The following is a 23,927-nucleotide window of genomic DNA, read 5'->3' on the forward strand; positions in this document are numbered from 1 at the left end:
CGATGCACTCGGCAGCCACCCATCTTGGCAGGAAGTGTTTGCATATGTAAATTATCAATTTTGGTCCCGAGTGTTTGGTACCACCACAGCAACACAGCCTTGGGCGGCTGCCCCCCCCCCCCACAACCTCTTGGCTGCGAACCATCTCAACTTCTGTTCTCGTTACTGTGGGAGGTAGTTCGAGAGCCAAGACAGAAGAGATGGGTTGGATAGGAAGGAGGGGGCGAGGCCCTCAGGGAGCACCGGGTCGTGGGGGAGGGGGGGGGGGGAACGAAGTGGACGGTCGGGTGAGTGGCTAGGTAGCTAAGGTAGGCATACCGTATGCTGAGGTAGCTTTGTGTTGCCTACCTTACTGACCTCACGCGTGTTTGCTTGTTGGAACTTGTTACATGGAACACGAGAAGGGGGAACGGGTGATCCACCGCTGCGACGAGGAAAAAGTGCTTGTCGAAGGCTTGATTTTGGCGATCAAACGCTGCTGCCCATGTCTTGTCCTCTTTCCCTTTTGTTTTGTTACAGATTGTCGATACCCCCCCGGTTCCGCCATTGGCGGATTTTCCGGTATTTCCTTTTTTCACGGAGTCTCTGGGCGAACGAGAATGTCACGCTGAAGGTTGGGGCGGGTATGACCATTTCGGCCCCGAGGGCGGCGCGAGCAGATTTCTGGAGATCAAACATTTCAAACTCTTGCTGCCTTCTTACCTTACGCTAGGCAATCAAATTATCCATCTACCTAGGAATTTGTGACCTGGATATGCGTTACGTAGGCATCCACATGTGGTTCGACATCTAGTATGACGCTACGGACAAGTAGGCTAAATAACCAACGCCAACGCCGACGAGAGAAAAAAAAGCTGACGGAAGTCGAGGTGTAGTTGGTGACAGGCCGTATGGAGTGCGTTTCCAAAGGGAACCAAGGCCCAGCCAAGGAGCGGGAATGGGGGGTGGTGGCACTGGAGAGTTTGAGACGCCAACCCGTCGAGACTGCCGTCGCCGCAAAGCTTGGCGGTTCGAACGGTAGGAACGGTACGGTACCGTTCCTTCGAGGGGGCGCGCCCGGGCGGCTGGACCCCTTTGCTTGGCATTGATTGTCAGGTCGTTTCTGCTGTGGTAGTTGGGTAGGCGTGGTAGGTAATGCTGGAGCCCAAGGTTTTGCTGGCATCGTGTCTGATAGGTGGCTGTGGCAGCCAAAACGTGTGAACCTACCGGTACCTACTTACCCAGTAATGCTGGTTCAAAGGTAAGATCTGGCAGCTCATGTGATTGATTGATTGGTGTGCGTCTGTGGTAACCGTTCGTGAGTATCAAAGATTTGGGAGGTTTACCTTTGGCCAATGGGAAGAGAAATGGCGGATGCTCGGCATGGTTCTCTATGGTGGGAGCACTGAATGCTTTGGTGGCTGAGTCTCGTGCGTGTTTTCCATTCTCCTGCACAGCATATGAACGATACGATGACAGCAGACGCAGCGGCAAGCAAAGAGGCTTAGCTGCAGAAAGTGTGCTGTTCTCTTCTCGTTCTGATGGTCGCGGCTGCGGAAGTGGGATAGGGACCCAAAATCGCGCCAATGTTGGCTGGTGGGTTCGGCACGTTCATGCGGGTACCGGATCCATCTGGCATCTCGATGGCTTTGACCAAAGTGGAGGTTTTCTAGCAGGTTCCCATCAATGTGAAGAGAACCTCAAACAGTGACACCTGACGTTTTGGATTTGGGACGTCATTTATGGTGCTCCTGGTCCGTCAGCTTGCAGTGCTTGCGTAGGTATTGTTCATGTTGGGCTGTCTTCTTAGGTATTCGAGTACCTATTCCTGCCGGTAGTCTGCAGTAGTAGGAAGGAAATGTCTCTACGGTCCGCGTGAGAAGGGCAGGTCAGCCGGGACGAGCGACATAGGCAATACGTTGGAAATGTCTCGCTAGGGAAGGAGGCCTCAGTCGCATGACTGCATTCGTGTGCGACTACCCTTGGAAGTTGCGAGACTCTCCTTTCCCAGAACGTCACTTCTTTTTCTTCCCGAATCTCTCGTTTTCTTTCCTCCCATGCGAGGCAAGCGCCCACGGAGATGCATCTCGCAGGTGGGAGCAGCGACAGTCAAGGGCGAAGACGAGTCCAGCTGTCCTAACCACTTTGGCGGCAACTAATGACCTAACGACCTACCTAGACACCTAGACTAACTCTGGCCCGAATCAAGGTGCCTCATTCGTGTTAGCACACAACGAACCGAACATCGGAATACAAATTGTGTTGGGGGGAGAGAGAGAATCTGTCATCATGGCGTTCAATGCTGCGGCATATACCGAGTGACGGTCCATCTATGCACCGCGCCCAAGGCGAAAGCTATGCCTAGAAGTTGGGACGGACCGCATTTGGGTAAGGTAGGTATGTAGGTTAAGGCAAGGCACGGTAAAGTTAGGTAATGACTGATGGCCCACCTCCTACGAGCTGCTCCCTCAAAAAAGACCGTGTGGTCATGGGAACAAATCGACCTCAAAAGCTTGCAACATCATCAATGGCACCGGGAAAGAAAGAAAAAAAAAGAAAAAAAAAAGACAGAAAGAGACGGGAGAGAGGACGCATCACCATCCCGCCACCGGGGACACGCATCCGGCCAATCAGGCGGTATCCACCTTTCCCCAAGTTGTGGCTGGGCGCTGGCGGTGTCGGCTGTGGCCTGCTGCGCTGCGCTTTGGGTCAGGTCTGCAAGGAACAGTCATCACCTTCAGCCATCCCAGGCCTGAACCGAGTCTTTACTGTGGAAGAGTGCTGTGCAAAGCACTGCAAAGTTCCATTATTGGACACGGGGGCCCCGTAGCTAGTGGTTAGTTGGGTCCGGGATTACTCGCGGGTACCTCAATCTATCGCGCTCATCGGGCCTTGGCCGATTGTATTTCGTGTCCCCGCCCCGCCTGAAAACGTGCCGCGGTGGTGTTCAATCGGGGTTCTTTCGCTCATTGGGTCCCAGTGGAGTGCTACTTTACGGCATGCGCAGCTGTCTCGGGGGGCACTGTCTTGGGAATTGGGATTGGGGAAGAAAAAAAGCTTCGATTCCTCGGCCCCGCAGCTCATCGCTCTCTCCGAATGGCGCACCTGTGACCTCAGCACAGCAAAAAGAAACTACCTTTACACACTGAGGCGCGCAGGGCACCTCAATCTGCATGCTGGCAGTGAGTGGCAGCTGGGTAAGGGTACCAAAGTACCCATCCGACGACGGGATACCTAGGTACACTACCCTACGTGCCTACGTGCCTATGGAAACTAAAATGCTTAGACTGAAAAGTACTGGGCTGATGCGTCGTACCTACCTTCCACCTCCACTGCGACTGCCAGGTGGGACGGGGGAGGGGAGGGGGAGCCACCGGGCAGCATCGCCCAGCCCGTCACTTTCGATGCAGAGCAGGGATCTCCTCGAACCTGTCACTGGGCCACTCACTTCTTTCACTGCCTTATTACCATGCCTTACTCCATAAGGTACAGATAGATGGGGGGCCCTTTTTATCGACACACGTTTCCGCCCTTCTTCTACCGCTGCCGTCTCGGAATTCTTTCATCTCACACACTCACTCTTATCCACCGGTTCGCCTCTCTCCCTGTCTTTCCCATCAGATTCTCCCCATCAGTCGGCTCTCTGAATAGCTTCATTGTTTCACATATCAAAACACATAAAACAGCACACACACACATATATACAAGATGGCCAGCAACGACTACTACAACCAGGGTGGCAACTACAACAACCAAAACTATGGCCCTCCTCAAGGCGGTTACCCTCAGCACCCCCAAGCTGTAAGCACTCACCTCATCTCGTCCTCCCTATTCCCCACGCCCAGACAATCCTTCACTGTTGACGCATTCCAATGCCTCACATCGATCACATGCGCCGGACCTCTACCTTACGCACAATCACGAATTCGAAATGCCCAAACAATCACTAACAGCTCAACCAGGCCTACGGTCCCCCTCAAGGTGGCTACCAGCAGCAGGGCGGCTACTACCCCCAAGGCGGCCAGCCGCCCATGCAGTACCAGCAACAGCCTCCCATGCAGGCGCCCCGGCAGAAGAAGCAGGGCGGCGGAAACTGCTTGACGGCCTGTCTCGCCGCCCTGTGCTGTTGCTGCGTCATTGACGAGACGTGCGAATGCTGCGCAGAATGGTGAGTTTTCTTTGTCCTTATCTCACTATCAATCATCAAATACGGTGGCTAACGATACCCTCTAGTTGCGAGTGCTGTTTCGACGTTTGCTAAATGAATTGAGAAGAGCTTTCTCTCACACACACTTCAGCTCATCTCAACAAAATGAGAGCTGAGTGAGAGATATTTTTCTCTTTTTTCACTTGAGGGATTCGGCGAAAACCTGACATCCTCGGTGTGTCAAATGTACGGTCTGTGGTTTCCGTTCAAAGAAAGTGGGGAACCCGACGGGATCACGGCAAATGCCTTACCTCGAAGAAAAAACTGTAATTGGCTCCCAACAAACCGACTCCAGGCGCCCAAGCTTTTTCTTGACGACGACAACGGCAACCAAGCAAGCGGAGGAAATTGATGGAAATCGACGCCTTTACTTATGCGACCTCTCGCACGGCCAAATCTGGCGAGCAGACTTGCAGCAGAAACGAAACCTACGACGACGACGAAATGAAGTTGGGATGGTTATATGGACGGATCGATTGGAGGAAAAGGGAAACTTTGGGAGAGGCGGGTTCACGATGGGTTCAGCGACCTCGTTGATTACTTTTTCCCACGGGCGTTCATGGCGCATTTTTCTTCTTCTCTCCATCTACCTGTCAAATCTGGTTGAAGTTATTGTGTCGGTGGGCGCATTGTTCATGCGCCGTAATGACTTCCTTTTCGTAGTCGTCTTTTTTGGAAAATGAAGATATATACCTCACTAAACATGAGCCTTGAAGAAACTTGTGACCAACGTGACATGAGGTAAGCTATATGGACAGACACACCAACGTTCAGTCAACAGTATCGTGTACGGCTTGAGTGTGTATCTACTTTACTCAGCGTACGAATGGCAGTGGCGAAATCACGCTCTTGCAATTTTTGACATACAAATTTAGGATAATAACACCGATATTTTTATTCCTATCAAACGCAGCTAAGCGCCTCACAACTCAAGACTGTTCTTGGTCGGGAAGCCCAGGGCGTGATTCATCGCTGGCCATCATGGAGACTTTTTCTAACCGCTATCCATCAACTCATCCCTAGTTGTCCAGCTGGACATAGTTGGCAGGGAAGAGACCCTGCTTGCCACCGTAGGAACCGAACCACCAATCCTCGTCAGGGAACTCGAGGTCCTTGATCGTTGCATTCTCGGGGAACGAAAGTTCTAGAGAAAGAGAGTTAGCATGGTTACGTCAAAAGATCATGGGGGTGCGCTCTTACCATTGTCCTCAGCAGCCTCGTAGTCGAACTGCGCGGTGGCTGTTCGGCCGTCAGCGGCAGCTGCCGGTTCCGGCTCCGCTTGAGCCGGTGCGGGAGGAGGGGAGCTTCGTGCCGCCGGCGCCGGTTCAGGCTCATCCTCGACAAGCTCGACGTAGTTGCTGGGGAACAAGCCGCTCTCGCCGCGGGAGTTGGTTCCCATCCACCAGTCCTCGTCCACCATCTCGATGTTTGTGACATACTCGCCCTCGCGAAGCTCAAGCTCGTTGTCTTCCGCCTTCTCGTAGTCGTATTGAATCACGGCGCGTTTGCCGCCAGTGTCTGCTTGGCCTGCCGCTACCTGCTCCTGACCAAATTGCTGCTCTGCGACAGCTGCGGCAGCGCCACGGCCGGCATCGTTGTCTTCCGGGAGGTCCTCCTCCCTAGGCAGCTCTTGCTGAGTAGGGATAGGGCGGGGAGGCTCCCTCTCCTCGGGCGCCTCCATCTCGACCTGGGGTCCGCGAGATACGGGCTGCGCAACTCTGATGGGAGACTGGGGCTCCTCCTCCTCCTCTTCCTCTTCAGGGGCTGGCCTAGAAGGCAGACCGGGCAGAGCGAACCCACCGGCCGGGGGAGGCCGGGAACCGCTGGGCGGGGGAGGAGGAGACGGCTCATCGTATTCTTGCTGCTGGGGCTCGCGGGGAATGGGCGGCGCTCCACCGGTGAAGCGCTCCTTGAGGGCACCAATGCCGCCACTGGGAGAGGCAGGCGTCTCGACACTTCGCTGGGCATCCTCGCCGGTGTTCTCCTGGCTGATAGAGCCCTTGCCGTACTCGGGCATCTTGACGGGTCCCCAGGACTTTCCAGAGTAGCCGCTCTTCCACTCTCCGGTCGACTGAACACCAATCGGAGAAGTGACCGGAGGCGAGACAACGTTGGATACGGATCCGCCCTGCTTTCCCTTCTTCTCGGCCCAAAGCTGAGCTGGCGTCTTGCCACCTTGGTCGGCAAATGTACGGCTTGCGGCACCTACCGGTGGGGGCGCGGGGGTGGAGGGTGCGCCGAATCCAAGACCACCGGGTGCGGGGGCCTTGGTGCCGGTGAAAGCTGCCGCACCGCCAAATTTGTTGGCGACCTTGGGCTTCGGCAGTGATGTCAAGCGTTCTGACTGGTTGAATGCGGCACTTCGCTCGGCCAGCGACTTGGGCCGCTCGTCTTCCTCGGGCTCCTGTGCCGCAGCCTCTGAGGGCTTCTGTGCCTTGGCGCGAATAGCTGCAATGTCGACCTTGCCGATGGGTTCGTACGCACCCTTGACCGGGGCAGGCCTGTCGTCCTGCTGGTTCTTCGCTGCGGCGCGAATCGCAGCAATATCCACCTTTCCAACGGGTTGGTATGCGCCCTTCACGACATCAGGCCTGTCTTGGGAACCGTTTCCGTTGAAGCCGGAGGGTTCTTGCCGTTGCTTCGTGAGCTCTGCCATGTTGACCTTGGTGGGCTTGTACGCAGATTCGACCTTCTCCAGCTGGGAGCGAGTCACCTGAGGCGCATCGTCTCCCCAGCCATCCTCGTCGACGCCTGCGGGCTTGCGGTTTCGCGCGGCGACGATGGGGTTGACGCCGCTTGATGATGTGGTGGGTGTGAAGACGGGCTTGGAAGCAACCGGAGGTGGGGCAGCGGAAGACGTGGAGCCGCCTGCTGAGTACTTGGCACCGGAGGCATCGGCAATCTTGCGCATAACGCTCTCCGGCTCGAGGTCGCTGTCTGAACGAGCGGTGATCTGGACGTGGTAGCCGTGGAGGATCTTGGAAACGGCGGCGGTATGGGTGGTGAAGTAGCCCTTGGTTCTCTCGGGGACACCGCCTCCGCACCAAGCAATCAGGGCGTGCTTGGGAAGGCCAGAGTTGGGGTCCTTGACTTTGACAAAAGCGAACTGGATGCGGCCCTCATTGAAGTCTTCGATGAGCTCGGAGAGCTCGCCGTCTACATGGGAAAGGACACATGTCAGCGCATTGTCTTCCCCGAGCGAGGGTCGGGAGCTCGGGCGAAAGAGCGGGGGAACTTACCACCAGTGCTCTGTACCTTCAGCACACTCTCCTTGTTGCCGCTGTCCTGGAAAGCATTGGCCAAAGGAGCCTGAACTGAGAACAAGGCCCATTGAGCGTATGTTGGGGAGCTCGAGTTTGGGGGCGGGCCGTTGATGACTCCCTGGTAGCTGCTCTTGATCGAGGGTCCGTTGATGGACAGATTGAGTGACGCCATTGCGAGTTTGGGCAGTAAGCTCGACTAGCAGTGGTCGTCGATCGTTGAGTCGTCAGTAGGTGAGGGGGATTGGTGAGAGGGGAAAGAGGTCTAATAGTAGGGTGGAAGATGTTTGGTCGTAAAGGTCTCCGTCGGAGTGTCGCCTATGTCTGACGGGCAAGAAGCTGACGTAGCAAACCAGCCCTCTATTCTATTGCAGAAAGTCGTGGACAGCCGAGAGTTGGAGAGGCGCAGCACAGGTGGAACTAGAACTTGGAGGTGAAGCACGGTCCCGCCAGTATCCAATACGCGGACGGTCGGTTACGCAGCTCAGCGTTGTTCAGCGCTGGCCAGGTGTCGAGGCGGGGCAGGCTGGGCAGCTACCTAATTATGCAGTAACTGACTGGCAGTGACTAGGAGCCTGGGAGGGGGGGACGGGAGGGGAGTACAGTGACACACTGTGCTCCGAAGGTGCTTGCCGCTTTCGCTCTCCGCTTCGGGCCTCTGCGCTGCTCTAGTGGGGCAGCTTGGGCATGCCCCCGTGTGGTCCCCGCCGAGTGGGATTCTTCACATATGTAATTATGCCACGTAAATATCGCGACAGATGACGCAACTCGAGGCTTTCCTCCCTACAGCCATCAACCCATGCAGCAATCCCATCTCCTGCCCGCGGAGATCGCTATACCCGACACAATCGCAGCCACCCCGAAAAATCACGACTTGCCCCTCCAAATAATACCCCTCCACCCGACGTATCGGAGACCCGTGGTTTATCAGCCGTTGGACTTGTCATTCCGCGATTCAACGTCCGACCAAGCCCGTTCTTCCTCTCGAGTGCGTTCCACAAGACTTTACGACTCCACGCGATCCCTTCTTGCGGTCTCTTCTCTTCCATTGACCCCGAAATCGGTAACCCTCGACGCATCACCTACAACGACCAACTATCCCAAGAGTTCGCGATCCGCCAAAAAAGCACAATGTCGACGATCACGGAGATCACCAGCCTTGCCGACTGGGAGAAGCACATTGCCTCCACCCCGCCTTCCACCCTCCACATCATCTCCTTCCATGCACCATGGGCCGCCCCATGCGCCCAGATGGCTACCGTCCTCTCGACCCTTGCCTCCGAATACCCCGTCACCAGCCCCCCGCAGACATCCTGGGTTTCCATAAACGCCGAAGAGCTCAGCGACATTAGCGAGACATACAACGTCACCGCCGTCCCCTTCCTCGTTCTCCTGCGCAATGGTCAAGTCCTCGAGACCGTCAGCGGTAGCAGCGCTGTCAAGGTCCGCAACGCGATCGAGACACACGCCAAGAAGCCCGCCGGTGCCGCTGCCACGGTAAATGGCAACCAGGGCGTCGAGAATGGCCCCGGCGCGATGCAGGTCGACGAGCCTGTCGACCCGGCCAAGGCCAAGGAGGAGTTGTTCAAGCGCCTGGCGGAGCTTGTCAAGGCTGCGCCAGTCATGCTCTTCATGAAGGGCACCCCTAGCTCGCCTCAGTGTGGCTTTTCAAGACAGCTTGTTGCCATCTTGAGAGAGCACTCGGTCAAGTACGGCTTCTTCAACATCTTGGCAGACGATGAGGTACGACAGGGCCTGAAGGAGTATGCTGAGTGGCCAACCTATCCTCAGCTCTGGGTTGATGGCGAGCTGGTTGGTGGTCTTGATATCGTAAGTCAAAAAGTCTCAGCACGGTGGCCGACTCACAAATACTAACATTATCCCTTCCTTAGGTCAAGGAGGAACTCTCCAACGATCCCGAATTCTTTGGCCCTTACAGCATCAAGGCCAGTGGTGAGGCCGCTGCTTAAACCGTCTAGTCATCAACAACATCCTGCATATTCACGCCTGCCCGGTTCTCACCGTGTAAGACGTGACGATTCTCGTCGTCTTTACATACCCATTCACATTTGACTTATATCCTCGCCTGGCCACTCAAATTCCAAATCGTATCTGGCTTTTGGATTGGGCGGCGGTACAGACCTTGGTATGATCCTATCACCCGCCAGCCAGCCATCGTTTTAAGGGCTCCACGATGTCCCCTATCTGAGAAACATGACTGGGAGGAGGCACTTGGGAAACCGATCAAAATATCTTTGATCTAAGATACTGCGGCTCCGGGCTCAGAGATTCGGCATGGTCAGAGTAATCATCGTCTGCAAGACACTGGCCCGGCATACAAAAGTTGACGCATTTCAAGGCATGAGAACATGAGATACGGAGGCGATTTCAACGAAACGGATACTTTCAGGTACCTTAGTTAAGGCTCGTTCGTCTTTACGTAATCGTCAATGACAATGGAATCATTCAAGGTGGACAGTATAATTCCTTGTGATGTACCTTCTAATTACAGCGCCTCATTTCCCTGTGTTAAAGACTTTGTTTACTACTCTGTATTCACTCCTATACGCGATACAACCGTCATAGTCATGTCTTCACCCAGAACAGGGTGCGGCCCAGAATAATCTTTGTCTGTTGCAGCAGGTAGGCTTGTCTTACCCCCTGGTCGAGGATCAAGGTAGGAGCCAATTACGGTGGTAATATAATCATTCAAATATCGCTAACTTCAGTTCCCATTACTCCCATAGATACGATCCACAAAGAGCCATGATAGCATTACACTCTACCTTATCCTAGGTCCCGTGCTGAGCAACGACACCATACAAGGCTGGGCACCTTGATGGCCGTGGGTGATTCACCTTCAGTGGATTTCCGCAGCCACCTCCCTCGCCAGCCTTGTTTACTGTGAGGTCAGATGAAAGAGGTGCCTACCCACACGTGACACAGGTACCATCCAGAGAGGAAGCCTTTATACCCCCCCTCAAATCCATCCCCGTCACCAGCCAGGAGGCGCCCGTCTAGGTCGACGGGTCAGGTCAAACTGGCTGGGTGGTGGAGTGGTTTATGGTCAACAATTAAAAATGCCAACCAGCCTACTCGACGACAGGCTTAGCGAAGTACCCGAGTTCGAATCCCAGCATGAGCGCCAGAGATGTAGCCCCCAGTCCAGCACCGGGGGGGTGAACTCTTTTTGGTTCATGTACTTTAGATATATGTCAATCTATTCCTTCTCAGCGGGAAGGAAAGAGCCAACAGGAGTTGTTCCTCTAACCCTTTACTTCCGGGCCTCATATGTAGTCTGTGTGCCTTAATGGGAAGAAGGAAGATATCTGATTGCTTCATCCAATTGGTCCGAAATCTCTGAGATACTGGTCTCAATTGGCTCTTGGTGCTTTGTATAGCCCTCTTCTCCACATATTAGCTAGCAATTGTGCTCATATAAGGCCAAGTATCGAACTAAATGTCGGACCTTAGTACCTGCCTTTGCAATTTTCTCTGAGAACAGATATCTACAACCCACCCAGTCAACATCATCTTTAGAAAAAGCCGTAGAGTCGTCAACTCTGCAGCACTGCGTTAAGGAAAGGTGAGAGAGAGTAGTGATATGTTGCGCAAGTTCATTGCTAACCTAGGCTCTTTTCAATTCCATGAGAGAATGGCTCCGTTTCGCGGTCATCCAGCACACTGAACATGTCTAGTGATGTCTCATACAGGCAACAAAATGGATATAGCTTCCATGAAATTGAGATCCTTTGGCATGATCATGGGCTTAAGTTGAGAATCAGGCCAGACTGGCTAGAACCTGTACTAACTCCTGGATTCGTCTGAAACTATGTCATATAAACAATCTATAACGAGGAATCCTGAAAGTCGATATGTTCATACTGTCTACATGAGATCTCATGTCCTCCCTCTCTGACAATATCATCATTGAAGGTATAACAACGAGTTCATCTATTGACAAATACCCAATCCTACCTCTTCAAATTCACCCCCCTCGCCCCATCCCCTATTCTTCCAATCGACGTCCCCCCCATCTCTTACATCACAACAACCAAAAACGCAGTCACAGCGCCCAAAACAGCAGCAGCATGCCCACCCCCTTGCATCGTCCTACACCCCGCATTAGGCACCGTAAGCAAAGCAGGAGACGTCGCCACAGCAAACGACCCGCCACTCGGCGCCGCGAAACCGGCCGCCGTCTCGAGGATCATGGACGTCCAGAGGGACGACGGCAACGTGATGCTGGGGCCAATCTGGACGACGGGCGTCGCGCCGATGCCGACGCCAAGTTGCGGCTGGGGCGTAGGGACGATGGCTACCGTGGAGGAGACGGAGGTGCTGGGTTGCTTGACCCCCGTGTTGCTGCCACTACCGCTGCTGCTGGAACCGGAGCCGGAGCCAGAACCGGAGCCGGTCTCACTATCGGACTCGGTGTCGGAGTCTTCACCTGACCCCTTTCCTGAACCACTGCCGGAACCACCGCTCTCGTCTCCGCTCTTGTCGCCCCCCTTTTCGCTTTCCTTGCCGCCACCAGCGGTGGTACTAGGCACAGGGGTCACCGAAACCCCGCTAGCCGTGCCAGTAGGGCCATCAGTAGTCGACACAGGAACATCGGGTTTGGCCGCGCCGCCGTCTGTAGGCAGAGTCCCTTTATAAGGCAACGCAGCGCTCGAACTGACGGCAGACGGCGCCGCCGCCGCCGGGTTAGAAGTCTGAGGCTCAGGCTTCGTCACAGCCGTGCCCGTGCCGTTGCTCGGCGGGTTCGAAGGCGACGGGGCAGCAATTGGTACGGGAGCTACGGCGGCGGGCTCGGTGACGGGGAGGGCGGGTAGGCCCGTAGGGGTGGCGCTGCTGTTTGCTGCTGGGTTCGCGGCGCTCGGGAGGACGGGGGGCTCGCTTGCGGCTGGGGGCGAGACGGGCGTGGTGCTGTTCTTGGGGACTGGGATAGTCACGATCGGTAGGGAGGGCGTGGTTGGCGCTTCTGACGTGATGCTGGTGCGGTTGGCTGGGACTTCTACTGCTGGTTGAGTGGCGGCGGGCGCCTTACTCTCGGCCGGCTGCTGGATCCGTTCTTAGTGTTTGCTATATCGGGAAAACTAAGTCAGGGGAAACTCACCTCGTCGCTTGGAGCTGTCTGGTTGTGGGTGGGCGCGAGAGATGGGAACTTCGAGGGTGTATCGGGCAACGTGGAGTAAATAGGGGTAGGAGTGACCTCGGCGTTCGCGGGCGCCGTCTGGTTCTTGGTGACCGAGAGGCTTGGGAAAGCCGGGCCCGAGTCCGGGATGGTAGAGTATATCGGCGTGGGAGTGACCTCAGCGCCACCTCCTGGGGGCCCCGTCTGGTTTTTGGTCGCCGACAATGTCGGGAACGACGCGGGCGCGGAGGGGGCGGAGGGGGCAGACTGGATAGTCGAATATATCGGCGTGGGAGTAGCCTCGGGGGCTTGGTTCTTCTCGGCGATGCTTGTGAGCGGTTTCGAGGAGTTACGAGGTACGGCTTCCTCATTCGGGGTCGCGGGCTCCTTCTTGGACCTGCCGCTCCCCTGTCTAGAAGGGGAGGAGACTCCAGGCGCAGTGCCGTTCAAGATAGCGTTCTTGGACTCATCAGGCTGGATGAGAGCGGGCTCCGTGGGGCTAGCCTCCGCGACCGCGACGCCGGCGGGAATAGCATCAGCGGGCAAGACGCCAGAGTACACAACCTTAGGGGGGCCAGCAGCCGCGGTGAGGATCTCCACCTGCGCCGGGTCCGCCCCGAGAATCGTCTGGATGACGGGCTGCTGCGTAAGCTGGGTGATCTGGAACGATTCGGAGACGACGACGGCCTGGGCGGAATCCGTGATAACGATGGCGAAGCTCTCAAAGGCCGTGATGGAGGCGCTAGGGTTCCAGTTCAGACGGCCGACGTTGTCGACTTGCACTGCAAGACATTTTTTGGTTAACAAATCAAGATTCCACTTGATAGTTGACTTTAGATATCTTTACCTGCAATCTTTTCTGCAATGACTGACAAGTCTGTCTTTCCACTGGGAACCAGATCAATGTTGACGGGGGCCTGTAAGCCCGCCGTCTGCCACTCAACCTCGAACTGATGGTTTGGCATCAACACATCCCCGGCTCTCGGCTTCGAGATCTGCGCGTTGCATACAGACACGGCAGCAGCACCGACCCAAAGCCTAAACGACGTGGTAAAACGCATCTTGTTTTCTTGTTGTTTCCTTCAGATGTTTTGTGTCGAGTATAAAAGTCGTACCAAGTTTCACCCAAGATAAGCAACCACGTACTGAGAACTTCGTAAATTTTTTTGAATTAGAGAAAAACGTCGGCCAACTGGGGCTCGGGTATCGAAAGAAGTCGAAGGGGCGGGCGTGTGTAAAACGAACGGAATGCTTTGAAGTGAAGCTGACCTGCAGAATAGGTTTGAAAAAAAAGAAGGGCGTTCAAAGAAAAAAGTGAACAAGAGTTAGCAAGCAGAATCGAAGAAACGCAACTCGAAAACAGCGTAACAAGAAGTGAATGAAGAAACGAAGATCAAGTGTAAGAAGCAAGAAGCGAAAGAGAGCAAGAGAAGAGGGGGGAGCCACTTCGAGATCCTCGCTTCCCGGGTTAGGGGATGAGTTTTGATGGGATGGACCTCTTTCTCGTGGCGGCGCGTGTAAGTCCAACAACTCCTTGGACCGGGGGCCTCGTGGGCAAACTGTACCAGTTCCCCAGAACGTCATCCTAAGCTCAAGGAGAAAAAAGCTCGGCAGGGGGGGGTTTTCGACCATGGCCCACGTCTCATCGGCCGAGACTCGGTACGACGACGGGGGAGAGAGCGGAACCAGAAAGTTGAAAACCCCCTAGTCCCATTCGATGGAGCGGGCTTTGGCCAAGAACTACAATGGCTGCCCAGTTGGCACAAGAAACATTTGCGAGAGCGACACTAAGCCACTTGGTAAGGATCTCGGCGGTAAAGTGTGGTGGAAGGAGGGGCGGTGATGGCGGGACGGCGGGAGAGGATCTCGTAAGTGGCCCAGGGTCGTTTCGCGATCCTGGGCCTTGCTTCATCTTTCTGCCGGTTTCCAGCTGGGCATCTCTCTTTCTTTTCCCCAACTAGTCGCTTGCTAGAGCGTGGCGCATTACGCAGAGATTCAAGCGTAGACCCCATAGTTTGGCCATCAACATGACGGGAACCAAGCTTCGTCGAATTCTTCATAGCTCCTGAGAAAGCTTTCGTCTTAACGATAGGCAGTTAAGCTCGTGTGAAGGGAAGGATACAGGGGGCAGGCCCAGCATAACTTCAGACAACACCTCCCTACTATGCCCCATGTTGAGCCAGTAAGCCCAAGCCATGGGCAGCAAGCACCTTGTTGTCTGTTTTCATCCAATCTCCCCATAGTGATGAGCGGCCGGGAAGACACAAGGGCCATTTCATTCGAACCTTCGAGGGAAGAGGGAGGTTGAAAAAAGTCGGGATGACATGGGAAGGGGCTCGTGTAAAGCCTGCGGCTGAGACGTCTGTACCTGGCGCCGATCAAACCTAAAACCTCCCGCCCGGTGCGACGCGGAGATGGTGGGGCCATGTTAGTTCTCTTGCCTACTGTCTCCGCTGACTCCCTAACAGAAGCGCACTGGTCACGGCCCCTGTCAACGTAATCCGGGCTTGCTGTGGGATGAACCGCCATGTATCACCATTCTTTCTCCGTGTTTGACGCTGTTCAGCCTGTGGATTCCAAGAGTAAAAGGCATGAGGTCTTGGCCATTAGCCATCGGTTACCTGCAACACCAGTACATCGCCAAAAGTCTGGTTACACCATTGGGCCCAACCAATGATCTCCTGCCTTGGGATGATAAGGCCCTGTTGTTTCCGCAAGCATATCCCAGCTCCCTAAGGATACTCTCAAAGCCTTCAGCAATGTGGATTCATTCTCACCATTCAGCCCATTACTCAATGCCGGTTTGCAGTCATGTTGGTAGTGGCAAGGCTCGTTTAAGCAAACTTTTAGTTCGGTATTGTAGATCTTGAACCATGAGAACACCCAACGGCGCTGGGGGTTTCCGGGTGGAAAGATCATACAGTTCATTACGTGACGATGTCAGTCCACCTCGCAGTTTACTTAATATTTACCCAATACTCTCCCTTGCGGCCTTCTTCGCACCCCGCCTCCCAAGTGTTACCTCACAGTAGGCGCTAGGCTGATAATATGTAGTAGCCTTTGACTACAGAACGTGGTAGAGCGTGAAGTCTGAGCTAGACTGATTCATTCCATTCTTTAACCATCCGTGTAAATTGTAATACCATACATGCCTTAGGCCCTGTCGTCTCCATCTCAAAAACAAACCTAACAGGTGGTCCCAACCAGCCTGACTGAGCCGCCTTGCCGCATTAAACATACACTGCCCTCCTTTCGAGTCACCAGTCTCTCACTAATACTTGGTATCCCAGTCGAAATGCGGGTCAACAGGCCCCTAAGCCCCGCCCTCAGACTGGTTCCCAGGCGTGTTGGTGTTCGACACACCGTGGAAGGCATCGCCAAACGCAGAGTCCTCCATCTCCATGTTCATATCCAGACCATCGCCCAGAGACCCGCCGTAGCCAGCCATGGCGTCTCCGGCCGAGTCCAGGTCACCCAGCGAACTGAAGCCGCCGGGAGTCTGAGTATCTGCTGGCGTTCCGGCAGCAGACGGAGGCTTGACGGCAGGCTTGGCAGCGTCGGCCTCAGTTGCAGTGGCGGTAGTGGCGGCAACTCCGGCGGAGGGATCGGGCGTTGCGCCTCCCTTAGGCACGACGACCCATTCACCGCTTCCGGTTCCTTGATCAGGCGCGGTGGCAGAGGCATCCTTGGAGGACTCTGTGTTGCCCATTGTGACATCCTCGCCCGTGGCAGCAGTAGCAACGGTGGAAGTCTGCGCCTCGGTCTCCTCCTGAATAGTGGGAGGGACCGGTGCGGGCGACTGCACATTCGCGTTGGCTGGCGTACCTGCGTTTGAGTTCAACGCGGACATGTGTGTTTGCGGTGTAGGGAAGTTGTTCAGAGGAGTCGAGTTGGCTGAGAACCCAGTGTGCATCTCGTCGAGTAGTCCTGCTGCCGTGCCTCCCATATCAATATCCGAATCGCCCACCATCACGCCACTGTGGTTAGAACCAGCCTGAGACGGCCGCCGTGATCCCGAGGCATTCGCATCGGCACCAGCCGCCGGGGCGGGAGGTGAGCTCGCCGGCGGCGGGACTGGTGAAGGCTCCTTGACAGGTTCAGGAGCGGGCTCCTGGAAACCGCCGTCTTGTATGCGGTGCACATTGTGGAGGACCTCAATGTGCCGGCCTAGGTTGGCCTCAACCTGAGCCACAATCTCGTCCACCTTCTTGTTGTGCTTCTGTGACCACGAGCCGGAGTTATCATCCGCATCGGTAGAGTAACCCTCCAGACGCCACAGCTCTGGTCCACGCTCCTGAACGGACTTTTTCACGTCCTTCTCCGCATCAACGAACACCGAGCTCGCCTTGAGGCTTGCCAGGTTCTTTGCATGCTCCGCCTTCATCTTCTCCATTTCAGCCTTAGTGGCATCGAGGTGCTCCTGGACCCGTTTTCTGAACTCATCAGCCAGGCCAGGCTCTAGCCGTCCAATGTATGGCTTCTGGGGCGGCTCAGTAAGTGCGTTTGCGCTCTGCGCTGAGAAGATGCCATCAGTCAAAGGTGCCAGCTCTCCCTTGAGGCCTAGTCCGAGATCAGGGGGCGCAATCTGACTGAGGCCGTAGGGCGAAGACACAATCTCCTCCATCCATTCGTGGTTTTGCTGGTACCGTGCGAAGGAAATGTCTCTAGGGGTAAGATGGTCAAAGAGATCCTTCTCGAGTTCTTCGTCGTCATGCAGAGCCTCGGCGTGAGCCAAGGCCTGTTGTTGCTGCTGGGCTTGCGCCTGCGCCTGTGCTTGTTGACGGCCACGACGTCCCTGGGGACCCGCCGGGGGATAGGCCATCTGCTGCGGTACGCGCCGCGACTGCGCTGGCGGGTTGTACATCTGAGGCCGTCCGCCATTACGCGGGAACTGGATCGAGGGCCAACTCGCGCGATCCGAAAGCATGAAGTCCTTTCGTGCGATCTGACCACATTTCTGGAGGTGGTTGCGGGTCCCCATGATGTGCTGGGTCTCTTGTGACACGGGGATCAGGTTGACAGGGACGCGGTCGGAAGGGTCAGAAGGGCCATAGTGAACGATCCAGAGACTGATGTCTGGCTGGGGTGCGTTCATCACTCCGGTCTGCGAGGGTACGAGGCGGAATCTGCGACGAGCGTGCATGGCGACCTGTTCGCCAGGAATGAATGCCGACTTGACAAAGTGGATTTCGAGAGACTGATGATAAAGTCAGATTATTCCTTCAACAATGCGACAAGATGCCTACCAATCCATTTCCAACATCCTGTCTGTGGTACTGCTCGGGTCCACAGATCATTCCGTCGCTGGCGAAGTTGGTTCCGAGCCTTTTGAGAGGTTGCCATGTAAGGTAGACCTGGCCGTCGCGGGGTCGATCGAGGTAGGTCCAGAAGAAGGGAGCTTTGTCTTTCGCGACTTGGGGCGCCGCCATTAACCATTTCGTTACTTGGTTCAGGTCGACGCGTGCCTGGTCGGCATAGTGGTTGGCGGAGATGAGATGAGCATGGCTCAGCTAAAAGATGGTTAGCGATGAGTTGATTTTTTTTTTTCCGATACCGAATATAATGCTGGCTGCGGTGACCTACCAGCTCCTGATCGATACCGTCGCTTGGGTCTTGCGCCATGGTGGATCGCGACGTGGGATTTTCGATGCGATGGGGTTGGGGCGGATGCTGATGCACAGCTTTTGTCGCGCAGAGCAAGCGATTGTCTCTTCAGGCCGTGATTGTCTGTGAGGAGGGCAGTCGACAAAGAAGTGGGAAGGATCGAGATGGCGCGACAATTGGGGAAGCTACGGTTGGTTGATGGATTGATTGACTTGCAGCTTGGTTCGCGGTCCCCAAATTTGTCGCGACGAGGCTGCGGCACCACAAGTGACCCTTGTAGACAGTTGGCCAATCATAGAGGTACTAGTTAGGGTCCGTGCATGTGGGTACAATTCTTCGGGTGCCGTAAATTCAGCCTCCGAACACACTGTGCAAGCAGATCCGTGTTCGCTACCAGTCCCGACCTTCAGCCGGTTCTTCGCCGGTAAATGAGAAGTCAAGCGTTTGTCAAATTCCTTTCGCATCGCAAGATACTCCTAGAAGGTAAAATGTGGAAGGACTTGGCGTATAGTCAAGGTACGACACGTTGCCACACATTCTTGCTCATGAGACTTGCATCATGACACACTGTGTTAATGTGTGCGTTTCAACTTTTCTCTAGATAGTCGTCCGCCTATGGTCATAGCTAAGACAAGCTTCTACTCAACAGCTTCACCTCATAATATTCGGCATAGCTCACGTTGGAAAGTTTGGGAATGAGAAGTGGTGGAACTTTTGGTTTCAATTACGTGTAATCATTTCATTTCATTCTCCTGGCATCCTTATACCAGTTCTTATAGTGAGCCCTCTATTTAACCTATCCAGAAAACCATTAAGCGTTGTATGTAGAAGCAGAGACGTTACCTCCGCGGCCGGTCCAGTTGACGTGGTGGTACTGGCCAGCGGGGTACTTGTCGTTAGCTGACTCGGGCTTGACGAGGAAGGTGTGGGCACCTGCAGAAACGTTATGATTAGCAAAATGTCAAAGTAAGTTGAGGTATCAAAGAGCTTACCGAAGTAGTCGCGCTGAGCCTGGAGGAGGTTGGCGGGGAGGTCCTTGGTGCGGTAACCGTCGAACCAAGACAGAGCGGTGGAGAAGGCCGGGGTCGGGATACCGAGGAGGGCGGCCTTGGCGACGACGTCTCTCCAGCCAGGCTGAGCAGTGTGGATGGCCTTGTTAAAGAAGTCGTCGAAGAGAAGGTTCTCGAGGTCGGGGTTGCTGCGGAAAGCGTTGGTGATGTCCTTGAGGAAGACGGAGCGGATAATGCAGCCACCGCGCCACATGAGGGCGATGGAGGGCTTGTTAAGCTTCCAGCCGTACTCCTTGGCGGCCTCGTTCATCAATTGGAAACCCTGAGCGTAGGAGACGATCTTGGAAGCGTACAGAGCCTGCTCGAGGTCGTCGATGAACTGCTCCTTGTTGCCCTCGAACTTGTTGGTGCGGCCAACGTACTGAAGCTTGCTGGAAGCCTTAACACGCTCCTCCTTGATGGAGGACAGGCAGCGGGCAAGGACAGCCTCGGCGATGAGGGTGACGGGCATACCGAGGTCAAGGGCGTTGATAGCGGTCCACTTGCCGGTACCCTTCTGACCAGCCTGGTCGAGGATCTTCTCGACGAGGGGAGTTCCATCGTCATCGTTGTAGTAGAGGATGTCACGGGTAATCTCGATCAGGAAAGAATCCAAGACGCCCTTGTTCCACTTGGCGAAGACATCACCAATCTCCTTGCAGGAGAGGCCGAGACCGCGCTTGAGGATATCGTAGGCCTGCATGTGGTGTTAGCTATCATCATATAGCTAAGAGGAGCTCGGGTGGGGCTGCATACCTCGCAGATAAGCTGCATGTCACCGTACTCAATACCGTTGTGGACCATCTTGACGTAGTGACCGGCGCCCTCATCACCGACCCAGTCGCAGCAGGGCTCGTTGTCGCTCTTAGCGGAGATGCTCTGGAAAAGGTCCTTGATGTGGGGCCAGGCCTCCTCGTTACCACCGGGCATCATAGAGGGACCGTAGCGGGCACCCTCCTCACCACCAGAGACACCGGAGCCGACAAAGCGGATGCCCTTGGAAGCGCAGTACTTGGTGCGGCGGTTGGAGTCGGGGAAGTGAGAGTTACCACCGTCAATGATGATGTCACCCTTCTCAAGGAGGGGGATGAGGGTGTCAATGTAGTCGTCGACGGCCTTACCGGCCTGGACGAGAAGCATGACTCGCTTGGGGCTCTTAAGTTTTGAAACGAACTCCTCCAGAGAGTGAGCGCCCACGATGGACTTGCCCTTGGCCTCGTTGGCCAGGAATCGGTCGACCTTGGAGACGGTACGGTTGAAGGCGGCAACGGTGAAACCGTGGTCTGGAAAAGGATATTAGCCAACTGAATTTGGTTATGGAATGTGATTGTCGGAATTACCGGCGGCGTTGAGGATAATGCTATGAGAGAGTTAGTGAATCAATTCATACACATGGAAAGCTGGTAGAACTTACTTTTGACCCATAACGGCCAGGCCGATGAGGCCCATATCAGCGCTGTGACGATGGTCAGCTTGAGTATTCACTAGTCGGACGTTGCTTATTCAGATGTGAGGAGAAGGAGAGCGGAGCGGGACCTCGGAGCAGGCACAACGCCTGCCACAAGGTTGGCAAGACGAGCGCTGCATTACGAGCATGAGTATGTTATTGCGTCGAGAAAGGAGAAGGGCGATGACTTGAGGCCAATGTTACATGTGCATTGGCACCTCACGAGACCGCACCGGCACCGAAGCCATCACGACGGACGTCGACATGCGGGAAATTCGCAGCCGTGGTCATTGTCGTGAGGCATCGGAGGTCGGGAGCGGGGTGGTGGGGTAATTTTTCTTTTGGCTTGAGAGCGAAGAGGGGTTTAGAGAGCAGAGCGAGGTATTACTTACACAGGTCCAGACATGATGAATGATGTGTCGGTGGTTTAGGTGGGGGGTGTTGTTTGATGGAGGAGAGGTTCAGACGCGCGAATCTTTGATGATATGCGGGAGCGTCGAGTTATTTATCTCTAGGGAATGTGTCAAGAAGGAGACGAGAAGCTGGAGCTTTCGTCAACCCGGACGAAGTTTGTAGGGGGAGGGTCGACGGAGGGGTAGGAGGGGAGGGGGGGTGGTTTGTCTTAGTGCAGGGGCCACCCATGACAAGCGCAGATGTGCACACTCCCACTCCTCCAAGTTCCCAATGGAAGTCGACAAGTACCTCCCGGTGCTTTCGCAGCCTGGCCTTCTACCTACCTATGGTACGGATACAACTTTTTTCTCTTTTCCATCGCTTCCCATTCTTTCTTTGGGGGTGGGATATCTCTCAAAGACTGGGCAGAAAAGCGGGACTAGACGGCTTGTTCGACCATCGACAGGGCTGCTTTGCTGCTTTGACTTGGCTGGTCAGTGGTCACCCCTCCTGGACTCTCCTGGACTAACTCGAGATGATTGGCTTTTTCCTGTTGGCGGGACGAGCTTACTCATGGACAAAGAGGTACATACGCAGTATGTAAGTACCTTACTCTAGGCTGCTTGTATCTTCCATGCTTTGGCAATCCAATCCCACTTCCACTTCCAGCACTTCCGTACGGATTACGGAGTATGTACACGCATACAGAAAGAAGAGGGACACATACATCACCGCTCAGGACGTGGAGCTCCATTCAGAGGACCAGACCCTCCTCCAGCCAGCTCCAATTGGACGGCCTGTCATGGAGGGGCACTTATGACGATGCTCTCCTCTGTCACCTCGTCTTTCCCGCGTTTCTCTGCCATCCGCCATTCTTGTTGTTGAGCAAATAAATTAAAAGCTTTTTTTCTCGTTTGGCTGTGTCTGGCAAAGCAGATTGACACCAAACACCACCTATGCCAACCGGGTTGACTTATGCTCTCAGAGAGCATGAAATGTACCCGACCTTCTCTCCACTGCGACTCCGATGTACCACGGTTACCGCATTGTGCAAGAGAACCGGCCCGCGCGGCGGAGGGCGGCCCAGCAACGACCATTATGCCTGCTCCATGCCGGTGGTGTTTTAGTCAAGCAGCGCGCCAGCCTGACGAAGCCCGTCGTGCAAAAAGGCGCTTCTGGATCCGTCCTGTTGTGGTCCGATTCGGCGATAGGCACCCGTTCCCATTGGCCGTCGCGAGCATGTCTCACACTCTGCGTGTTCCAGGGGAGGGATTTGCGACTCCGGTATTCAAACTCGATGCGTCAGACCCTGACGTTTCGCAACCCACGGCCGCGGAGGAACACTCTACGCTCGGTCTAACAGGCCGCGGGGGCTCTGCCTAATCACCAATGCTAATCTTGCGCGACGCACTGCAGCGTTGCGGCCTGTCTGCTGGCGGCATATAATATTATTGCCCTCCCAACGGAGCTCCGGTACTCGCTCGCTCGTTCGCTTCGTATGCTCCTGGACCGTCTTGGGTGGTAGGGGATGAGGGACCACAAGGAATTTGATTTGTCTGGTCCATCGTTGTCTTGCCTATGGCCATGCCCCAGACGTCCCTCGACTTTGAGTTGAGAGCCGCCCTGCACGTGCAGCAACTGTCTCTCGCTCCGGACTGCATTGGAGGAAATTCCGTTTCTTCAGCATAGAAGAGACCCCCATGCTCCCGGGCCGTTCCAGCAAAGCTTCGAGAACGTCCAAACCCTGGAAGGGCCTGCAGTGCAGAGAGATATTGGGACGTCGCGTTGTCGCTATTCATCCATGAGCGCGCGCTCGGCACTCCGCCTTCAGTCGGAGAGAACGCCGTGAAAGATGCAGCCTTACCACCACCACTACCAACCACCAAGACGATTGCGATTATAATCAGGCATTGGATGGGGAAAAGGCAGCGGCCGATGCGCATGCGCCTCGCGTTTCCTATCCCTGGACAGCGGATAGCGGGCCTTGCTCGATATACGCGACAAATCACGATGCGCTTCCAATGGTGTGCAGAGGAAGTCGGCCCCAACCAAACCGAAGCTGGCCGTAATGAACCCCTCCAATTCCTCCAGTTGGACTGCTTGGCCGAAGCAGCCTCAATCTATTGGGTTCGTTGAGACCCACGCCCTCAGCAGAAGGGACAGAAAATATCGCACCTCCATCTCCCAAGGTACCTCAAGGTGTGGATGGAGGCAGCGTAGCCGCAGCGCGACCGCCGACGGTGAATCCGTCCCTCGCTGCTCACAAATCGAGAAATATGGTCCTCACAAAGGGAAAACGAGGGGCAACCTCAGTGGGGGTTACCGCCGCCTTCGGGCCTTGGATCGGTCGCACGACCCGGAGTCGTCGGTTGAGAACTCCGCTAATGCTCCGCTTAGAATCCACGCGCATTACTGATTGGCATGGCCCTGACCGAGGGAAAACGCAGCGTCGTGTCGGAGGGCGACGGAGGCCATGATGTCAGTCAGCAAACACCGATAGCTGCACTACTGATTATCCGTTATGTCCGTCTGAAGATGTCCGACGGATAAAATGCAGCTGATGCAGGAACAGCATGGTTAAATGGGATGGTGACAATCCCAGCCGAACGGAGCGTGAGTCTGGCCAGCACGGCCGGTGCCAAATAATCAAATGGCTCAAGACGGAACTGGAATTCCTGTTTTCCGAGTTTAGACTTCTCTGGGCGTTTAATCGGCGGCATGGGCTGCGTTGTGAACCTCGGGATTCGAGAAGCAACGATTTAGGTGCGCGGGATGCAATGAGCGGCAGTTGGTGTCCACCCTCCTGGAAGGTTGAAGAATGGACACTTTCTTGTCCGAGCTTCTTCCACGC

At 55.2% G+C, this 23,927-nt stretch overlaps 7 protein-coding genes across 7 annotated transcripts; 3 read left to right on the forward strand and 4 right to left on the reverse strand.

Annotated features, from left to right (window-relative positions):
* The first annotated feature begins 3,224 nt into the window (after positions 1 to 3,224).
* On the forward strand, positions 3,225 to 4,151 carry BDZ83DRAFT_726239 (uncharacterized protein). The gene is made up of 2 exons (XM_060512754.1): positions 3,225 to 3,780; positions 3,933 to 4,151. Exons 1-2 carry the CDS (start codon positions 3,476 to 3,478, stop codon positions 4,078 to 4,080), a joined length of 453 nt encoding a protein of 150 aa, XP_060370884.1. The 5' UTR covers positions 3,225 to 3,475; the 3' UTR covers positions 4,081 to 4,151.
* Positions 4,152 to 4,885: 734 nt separating this feature from the next.
* BDZ83DRAFT_600810 (uncharacterized protein) lies at positions 4,886 to 8,010 on the reverse strand. Its single transcript, XM_060507056.1, has 3 exons — positions 7,426 to 8,010; positions 5,387 to 7,342; positions 4,886 to 5,330 (listed from the first exon to the last, which is right to left on the reverse strand). Exons 1-3 carry the CDS (start codon positions 7,619 to 7,621, stop codon positions 5,206 to 5,208), a joined length of 2,277 nt encoding a protein of 758 aa, XP_060370885.1. The 5' UTR covers positions 7,622 to 8,010; the 3' UTR covers positions 4,886 to 5,205.
* A 128-nt stretch (positions 8,011 to 8,138) lies between these two features.
* BDZ83DRAFT_341971 (monothiol glutaredoxin-5) lies at positions 8,139 to 9,656 on the forward strand. Its single transcript, XM_060502461.1, has 2 exons — positions 8,139 to 9,276; positions 9,339 to 9,656. Exons 1-2 carry the CDS (start codon positions 8,578 to 8,580, stop codon positions 9,414 to 9,416), a joined length of 777 nt encoding a protein of 258 aa, XP_060370886.1. The 5' UTR covers positions 8,139 to 8,577; the 3' UTR covers positions 9,417 to 9,656.
* Positions 9,657 to 12,316: 2,660 nt separating this feature from the next.
* BDZ83DRAFT_341995 (uncharacterized protein) lies at positions 12,317 to 13,668 on the forward strand. Its single transcript, XM_060502462.1, has one exon. It carries the CDS (start codon positions 12,732 to 12,734, stop codon positions 13,449 to 13,451), a length of 720 nt encoding a protein of 239 aa, XP_060370887.1. The 5' UTR covers positions 12,317 to 12,731; the 3' UTR covers positions 13,452 to 13,668.
* A 2,228-nt stretch (positions 13,669 to 15,896) lies between these two features.
* Positions 15,897 to 18,205, reverse strand: BDZ83DRAFT_646726 (uncharacterized protein; the record flags this gene model as incomplete). Its single annotated transcript, XM_060510000.1, has 3 exons — positions 15,897 to 17,780; positions 17,830 to 18,093; positions 18,167 to 18,205. 3 exons carry the CDS (start codon positions 18,203 to 18,205, stop codon positions 15,897 to 15,899), a joined length of 2,187 nt encoding a protein of 728 aa, XP_060370888.1.
* Positions 18,206 to 18,533: 328 nt separating this feature from the next.
* On the reverse strand, positions 18,534 to 21,417 carry BDZ83DRAFT_600845 (6-phosphogluconate dehydrogenase). The gene is made up of 7 exons (XM_060507058.1): positions 21,076 to 21,417; positions 20,651 to 20,692; positions 20,577 to 20,596; positions 19,993 to 20,519; positions 19,180 to 19,933; positions 18,835 to 19,120; positions 18,534 to 18,701 (listed from the first exon to the last, which is right to left on the reverse strand). The coding sequence occupies exons 1-6, from the start codon at positions 21,087 to 21,089 to the stop codon at positions 18,999 to 19,001; spliced, it is 1,479 nt and encodes a 492-aa protein (XP_060370889.1). The 5' UTR covers positions 21,090 to 21,417; the 3' UTR covers positions 18,534 to 18,701; positions 18,835 to 18,998.
* A 1,074-nt stretch (positions 21,418 to 22,491) lies between these two features.
* Positions 22,492 to 23,422, reverse strand: BDZ83DRAFT_342224 (uncharacterized protein). The gene is made up of 2 exons (XM_060502463.1): positions 23,252 to 23,422; positions 22,492 to 23,196 (listed from the first exon to the last, which is right to left on the reverse strand). The coding sequence occupies exons 1-2, from the start codon at positions 23,255 to 23,257 to the stop codon at positions 22,525 to 22,527; spliced, it is 678 nt and encodes a 225-aa protein (XP_060370890.1). The 5' UTR covers positions 23,258 to 23,422; the 3' UTR covers positions 22,492 to 22,524.
* Between the last annotated feature and the right edge of the window lie 505 nt (positions 23,423 to 23,927).

Source organism: Colletotrichum acutatum (assembly GCF_030867785.1).
Source record: "Colletotrichum acutatum strain CBS 112980 chromosome Unknown BDZ83scaffold_5, whole genome shotgun sequence".
NCBI classification, from domain to species: domain Eukaryota; kingdom Fungi; phylum Ascomycota; class Sordariomycetes; order Glomerellales; family Glomerellaceae; genus Colletotrichum; species Colletotrichum acutatum.